The sequence below is a fragment of the Callorhinus ursinus genome, unplaced genomic scaffold, assembly GCF_003265705.2.
Source record: "Callorhinus ursinus isolate GAN/ISIS: 27379988/994484 unplaced genomic scaffold, GSC_fseal_2.0 scaffold16, whole genome shotgun sequence".
Lineage (NCBI taxonomy): Eukaryota > Metazoa > Chordata > Mammalia > Carnivora > Otariidae > Callorhinus > Callorhinus ursinus.
Genome location: NW_027397078.1, coordinates 4,943,560 through 4,951,328, shown reverse-complemented (window position 1 = coordinate 4,951,328; position 7,769 = coordinate 4,943,560). Strand labels below are relative to the sequence as shown.

Genomic DNA, 7,769 nt, shown 5'->3' with positions numbered 1-7,769 from the left:
CATTGGACATTCTTTCCTGCTTTGTCAAAGATTAGTTGACCATAGAGTTGAGGGTCCATTACTATAAAGAACTTACTAAACTCAACACCCAAAGAACAAATGATCCAATCAAGAAATGGGCAGACGACATGAACAGACATTTTTCCAAAGAAGACATCCAAATGGCCAACAGACACATGAAAAAGTGCGTAACATCGCTCGGCATCAGGGAAATCCAAATCAAAACCTCAATGAGATATCACCTCACACCAGTCAGAATGGCTAAAATTAACAAGTCAGGAAACGACAGATGTTGGCAGGGATGCAGAGAAAGGGGGAACCCTTCTACACTGTTGGTGGGAATGCAAGCTGGTGCAGCCACTCTGGAAAACAGTATGGAGGTTCCTCAAAAAGTTGAAAATGGAGCTACCCTATGATCCAGCAATTGCACTACTGGGTATTTACCCCAAAGATAAAAATGTAGGGATCCAAAGGGGTACATCCACCCCGATGTTTATAGCAGCAATGTCCACAATAGCCAAACTGTGGAAAGAGGCAAGATGTCCATCGACAGATGAATGGATAAAGAAGATGTGGTATATATATACAATGGAATATTATGCAGCCATCAAAAGGAATGAGATCTTGCCATTAGCAACGACGTGGATGGAACTGAAGGGTGTTATGCTGAGTGAAATAAGTCAGTCAGAGAAAGACATGTATCATATTACCTCACTGATAGGAGGAATTCTTAATCTCAGGAAAGAAACTGAGGGTTGTTGGAGTGGTGGGGGAGGTGGGAGGGATGGGGTGGCTGGGTGATAGACATTGGTGAGGGTATGTGCTATGGTGAGCACTGTGAAGTGTGTAAGACTGTTGAATCACAGATCTGAACCTCTGAAACAAATAATACAATATATGTTAAAAAAAAAAAAGCAGGAGGGGAAGAATGAAGGGGGGGAATCAGAGGGGGAGATGAACCATGAGAGACTATGGACTCTGAAAAACAAACAGGGTTCTAGATGGGAGGGGGGTGGGAGGATGGGTTAGCCTGGTGATGGGTATTAAAGAGGGCACGTTCTGCGTGGAGCACTGGGTGTTATATACAAACAATGAATCGTGGAACACTACATCAAAAACTATAATGATATAATGTATCGTGATTAACATAACAAAAAATTTTTAAGAAGTACCATATTCACATCATACTATTATGTGTAAAAGACACGGTATGGTGAGAGCAGCAACATTTTTCTCTATTGAGGTAAAAATCACACAGTAAAACTAATTCTTTTAAAGTATGCAGTTCAGTTGCATTTCAGTGTATATTCACTGTGCTGTGTAGCCATCACTTCTGTGTAGTTCCAAGAGATTTTCATCTGTCCAAAAGGAAACCTCATACCCATTAAACATTAACTCCCCATTCCCCACTTCCTTCTGCCCCTGGCAACCAGTAGTCTACTTTCTGGTTCTATAGAATTACCTGTTCTGGATGTTTCATATAAATGGAATCATATAATATGTTCCCTTTTGTGTCTGGCTTCTTTCAGTTAGCATGTTTTTTGGTTACCTGCATCGTATTAATGGTTCAGTCCTTTTTATGGCCAAATATTCCATTGTGTGGATATAGGACATTTTGTTTATCCGTTCATCAGTTGGTGGACATTTGGGTTGATTCCACTTTTTAGCTGTTGTGAATAGTGTTTCTGTGAACATTCATGTGCAAGTATCTGTCTGAATCCCTTTTTCCAGTTGTTTTGGTTATATACCTAGGATTTGAATTGATGGTTCATATGGTGATTCTATGTTTAACTTTCTGAGGAACTGCCAAACTGCTTTCTACAGTAGCTGCACCATTTTACATTCATGCCAGCAATATATGAGAGTTCCCACATCCTCACCAACACTGATTATTTTCCATTTTTTCTTATTATGGCCAACCCAGTGGATGTGAAGTGGTTTTTCTTTGTGGTTTTGATTTTCATGTGCTTGCTGGCCATGTATATTATCCACTTTGAAAAAATGTCCGTTCAGGTCCTTTTCCCATTTTTTAATTCAGTTGTTTGTCCTTTTGTTGTTGAGTAGTAGGAGCTTATATTTTGCATATTAACCCGTTATCTAATATATGATTTGTAGATATTTCCTCCTATCCTTTAAGTTATTTCATTCTCTTGATAATGTTCTTTTTTTTTTTTTTAAAGATTTTATTTATTTATTTGAGAGAAAGAATGAGAGAGAGAGAGAGAGCACATGAGAGGGGAGAGGGTCAGAGGGAAAAGCAGACTCCCTGCCGAGCAGGGAGCCCGATGCGGGACTCGATCCCGGGACTCCAGGATCATGACCTGAGCCGAAGGCAGTGGCTTAACCAACTGAGCCACCCAGGCGCCCGATAATGTTCTTTGATACACAAAAGTTTTTAATTTTGATGAAGTTCAGTTTATCCATTTTTTGTTTTGTTGCTTGTGCTTTTGGTATCATATGTAAGAAACCACTGCTGAATCCAGGGTTATCAAGTTTTACCCGTTTTTCTTCTTAGATTTTTATAGTTCCAGCTCTTATATTTAGATATTTGATCCATATTAAGTTAATTTTTATATGTGGTTTTATATGAGCTAAGGGTCCAAATTCATGCTTTTACATATCCAGTTGTCCCAGCACTATTTGTTGGAAAGACTATTCTTTTCTCTATAGAAGGGTCTTAGCACCCTTGTTGAAAATCAGCCACAGATGTATGGATTTATTTCTGAAATCTTGATGCTCTTTCCTTGATTTATATCTCTATTGTTATGCCAGTACCACACTGGTTTGACTGCTGTACCTTTGAGGTAAGTTTCAGAATTGGAAAGTATGAATCTTCCAACTTAGGTAGTTACCTTTACTGTAGTACTTTATCTCTTTGTCACAGGGCTGTGAATTACTGTCTGTTTCATTTCAGCCCCAAAATTCAGCCTCTAGTATTTTCTTACATGGCAGATTGGCTAGTGACAAACTCTTTCAGCTTTTATTTATCTGAGAATGTCTTAGTTTCTGCTTTATTTTTGAAGAATGGTTTTGCCAGATATGGAATTCTTGGTTACTTTTTTTTTCTTTCTTTCAGAGTTTAAATGTGTTATCCTGTTGCTTTCTGGCCTCTGTGGTTTCTGATCTGAAATCAGCTATTAATCTTACTGATAATCCCTTGTATGTGACAAATCACTTTTTTCCCCCCTGCTTTCAAAATTCTCTTTGGGTTTTTAGTTTGACTCTAAGGTGTCTTGGTGTGGCTCTCTTTGAGTTTTTCCTACTTTGGAGTTTCTTTAGCTTCTTTGATGTATAGATGCATGTATTCTGTCAAATTTGGGAAGTTTTGGACCATCACTTCTTCATATATTCCTATTGTCCTTTCTCCTGTTCTGGGACTCCCACAATGCATAGGTTAGTGTATTTGATGGTCCCATAGGCTCTGTTAATTTTTCTTCGTTCTATTTTCTTTCTTCCCAAAATGATTAGTTTCATTTGACCTATCTACAAGTTTGTGGATTCTTGCTTTAACCTGCTCACATCTGCTGTTTGAAACCTACTAGTGAATTTTTAATTTCAGTTATACTTTTCAGCTTCAGAATTTTATTTATGATAATTTCTGTCTCTTTATTAATAATCTCTTTTGAGACCTCATTCTCCTTATTTCCTGTGGTTCTTGTTTATGGTTTATTTTAGCTCTTTGAAGTATACTTAAGACAGTTGATTTAAAGTGTTTGGCTATGAAGTCCAATATCTGTTCTTTTTCAGGAATAGTTTTTGTTTTTGTTTTTGTTTTCTCCTGTGACTGGGTCATACATTTTTGTTTATTTGCAAGCCTCATAATTTTTTGTGGAAACAGACTCTGAGAATTAAAAAAAAAACCAAAACAGATTGTATTCTCGGTCAGATGTAGTCCCTGAGGTCTCTGTTCCCTAAGCATAGTACTGTGCTAATATTTTGACATTTTGAATGTTATCATGTGGCAATTACAGAAAGCAGATTCTCCCTCTCCATGGTTTGTTCTTCCTTATTGTGGGCTACATTTGTCTGTTTAGTGACTTTTCCACAGTATTTTCACAAAGACTGTATTCCTTGGCATGTGTGAGTGCTGAAGTTTCTTTTCCATTATCTCAGCAGTTAGCCAGTGACCTGACAGAGATTTCCTTCAGTGCTTTGTGCCAAAAAAAGAAGAATGGAAAAATGAAAAGAAAGAAAAGAAAAAATAATTCTCCAGGTCTTTGCAGATTGCCTCTGTGTTGAGTCACTCCTTATACACTTATCCATGCTGCTTACAGTTGTACTTTGAGCCTGTACTTTGAGCTCAAAGGCTCAGCCTTTGAGCCCTCCTTGCTTGCACTGCGCCTAAAGATTAGCAAGAAGTTAAAATTTATGGTCTTAGGTATTTTTCTGAGCATGCGCCCTGCTCTGGGTATGCATGTGGCTTTCTAAATTCTCTAGTATTCATGGGAACTTTTCAAAGCCTTTATTCCCCCCAAATCTCAGTCCCCAGCTTTTCTTTCCAGGCCTTTGGTGTGTCTGTTGCTTGCCCCAACTCTTTGTTTTTGCCTTTGTTCATTGACCTTTCAATGTTTTGGGGGAAACCTTCTCCACTGAACCACTTGCCCTGATAGAGTGAAGCTCCTTATGTTAGTCCTTTGGGGGAAACTCCAGTCAAGTCGAAACAGAAAAACATAATTCCTTGGGAACAAGATCCACTCTGCTCCCTCCAGAACCAGGGACACTCACGCTAGAATACAAGACTACCATTTTTAAGTCCACTGCCACACTAGTGATGTGGGTGGGGATAAGGTAAGTTAAAGTGACGTAAAAGTCTCCTACTGTGTTGTGAGTTCTTTCTGGTCAGGCATTCACTTGGTCGCTGTAAACCTTTGACTATTGCCCAGAGTTCTGGTAAGGTTCCTTCTGTCAGTTTTTACTAGATTTTTTCTTTTTTTAGTGTTTCTGAAGAGTTCTCCAGAGTTCCCTGCTCCATCACTTTTGTTGACAATACTCCCACAGCTACATTTGAAAACCAGGTTTCTTGTCTCTTTATTGATGTCCTAATACTACTTGTGAGAAATGGTGATTAGTTCACAAAGAAGTGGTAATGATATCAATAATAGCTAATACTTATTACTTACCATATATTTGGCACTGTTCAGAGCAGTCATTATTTCATTGATCCCTCAAAACAACCCAGTGATTTATTGGAATTGTTATTATCTAATCTTCTATATAAGGAAATGGAGTCAGAAAGGCTTAGCAATGTGCCCAGGTTCACATAAGCTTAGGAGCCTGGCTGTAGAACCTAAGCTTTTAGTCTTGATTTAGACTACCTCTGCAGAAGGTCTTACTGAATAAGTTAGGAGCTGACCAAACTCTGCTCTAAAACTAGACACAGAAATAATGACAAAGAGCTGAATACCACCAGAACATTCTATGTTGAACATTTCCGAGGTCTTATTTCTAAAGGCACATTTTGCTATAGAATTTATAGTATGCTGATTACTGTTTTTCTTTTCTCATTTCAGGTCATCAAGAAAATAACAACTTCTGTTCAGTTAACATAAATATTGGTCCAGGTGACTGTGAATGGTTTGTTGTCCCTGAAGGTTATTGGGGTGTTCTGAATGACTTCTGTGAAAAGTAGGTTTCCAAACTAAATTTTCTTTAAACGTAATTATTCAAAAACAGTAATTGTAAAGGACAACTTACTAACCTGGATATCCCAATGTATGTAACCAGTTTTCACTTACCATTCAGCAAAAAATTCATTTAAATTGATTTGATTCCAAGTCTCTTCCTTTGCATTACTGAGAATACTTTAAGAAAGATGCGGCAGTAACAGCCTTGAATTTGGAAGATAGGAGGATTGAGTTGTTTATTAGGTTAATTGAACAATTGATACATAAATACTTGTTCATGTGGGAGATCTATATTCCAAGAAAAATTATTTTACTATGAATGGTTTTAGAAGTGGAAGGAATTCTATAATAGAGCCCTTTCATAGGTTGTTAATAACTCAAGTTTGAGCATATTGCTCTTTGTCATATCACCATGATATAAATCCTTTTTAAAACTACACTGGCAACTATTCCTATAAAATAATTTTACAAAATTTAATCAACTGCTTCAGATTTTATTTTCTCTATTTGAAGGAACTCACCTGGTAGAAGTATTCCTTTCCTTAAGGTCCTAGAAATAGCCTTCCTTTATTTCTTTATCTTGTGTTAGAGTACCTCAGAATTATTTTCATTGGTTTAAACTTATTTGTCTAAATGGAAACTCCATTATGTAAGCCTTGATATTTTCCTTTAGTAATAACATTGGAAAATTATTACGGATAAAAACATAAATTATACATATATATGGTGTTATTCTCCCCACCCCAAGGAAGTAAAGGGGGAACCACCAGAAATATTTACATTATGAGAGACTCTGAAAACTAATTATACAAATACTCCACATACTAAGAATTTTTTTATCGTGGGTTACAGGATCTTTGCTGTAAACATCTTTCTTGGTTTAGTAACAAGTGTAAATACAGTTACAAAAAAACCCCCACACTAATCCAAAATTTCCTTATATACAAGCAAAAGATAATTACCTTTCATTGTTTTTACTGTTTAACACACAGATTTCCTTTCATATAAGAAAGCCAAAGATGTGAAATTTTAAAGTTTCAAATGCCCTAATGAAATAACCTGATCTACTTTAATCTGTGCTTGCTTTTATGGACCAGTGGTCCGGTGGTAGCAGAGAAAGAGCAGTGTCATGTAGGAAATCTCCATTGTTCTACAGAAAGATCTATCTTTCTTTCTTTCTTTCCTTCTTTTCATTTGATTTTATTTATTTATTTGAGAGCATGAGAGGGGGAGGGTCAGAGGGAGAAGCAGACTCCCTGCTGAGCAGGGAACCTATGTGGGACTCGATCCTGGGACTCCGGGATCATGACCCGAGCCAAAGGCAGTTGCTTAACCAACTGAGCCACCCAGGTGCCCAAGATTTGTATTTCTTAAACTTTGAGATAGTAGTATATTTTTACAACACAGTACACTAATCCTTGTTCATTATTTCTGAGTAGAGATTGGCTCTCTTCAGGATTTAGTTTTTCTTTCCTACCTAATGGGGTGGTAATCTGGGAACAAAGATAATTAGAAGAGGCAGGTGATGTCTAAAAAGCGTGAACTTGGGGATAATAAAAATATCAAAAGTATGAAAGGTTAGGTAAATTTAAGCTGCAGAAATAGCATTTGCTACCCCAGCATTTCAGTGTAATTCTGTTTCACATAAGGATTGTTGCTTTTGATACTGACTGATACTGACCATGTCTGTAGTTTTTGTTATGACTAAACAGTATCTGTCTTGAAATAACCATTCACTTGAATATATGATAAAAAGGATGCTTGCTTTTTTGGGGTAACTTTAATTTTTTTTTTTTAACTTAGTTGTTGATTATTTGGTGGTCTTGCTTACTTGATTGCTTGCTTGCTTTTGGATAGAAAGGTTCCTCCAATGTTATGATGGCAACACATGGGTGACGTAGGGATAGAATTTGTGTTTGTAACCATATTTTGCTTCATAGGCAGGTTTTTCTGGACTGTATCTACTGAGCCTTATTACAGACAGTAAAGCCCATCCATAGCCCCCTGCAGTTAGGCTACCATTGGCAGTCTTCTAGACTTTGAAGAGCAGCCTTGCATTTTTTTTAAGGAAAAAAAATAAGGCAAAGATTCCATCTAAATCAGCTGTTGGTGAGATTTTTTCCATAAAGGGCCAGATAATAAATA

At 37.2% G+C, this 7,769-nt stretch overlaps 1 protein-coding gene across 11 annotated transcripts in view; it reads left to right on the top strand.

Annotated features, from left to right (window-relative positions):
* The window catches only part of KDM6A (lysine demethylase 6A), a 209,424-nt gene that overhangs the window by 178,119 nt on the left and 23,536 nt on the right, over positions 1-7,769 (top strand). For all 11 annotated transcript variants that reach the window (XM_025857363.2, XM_025857360.2, XM_025857365.2 and 8 more), the window contains one exon: positions 5,511-5,625. In XM_025857363.2, the coding sequence (XP_025713148.1) occupies positions 5,511-5,625 (115 nt within the window). The remainder of the gene's footprint in view (positions 1-5,510; positions 5,626-7,769) is intronic.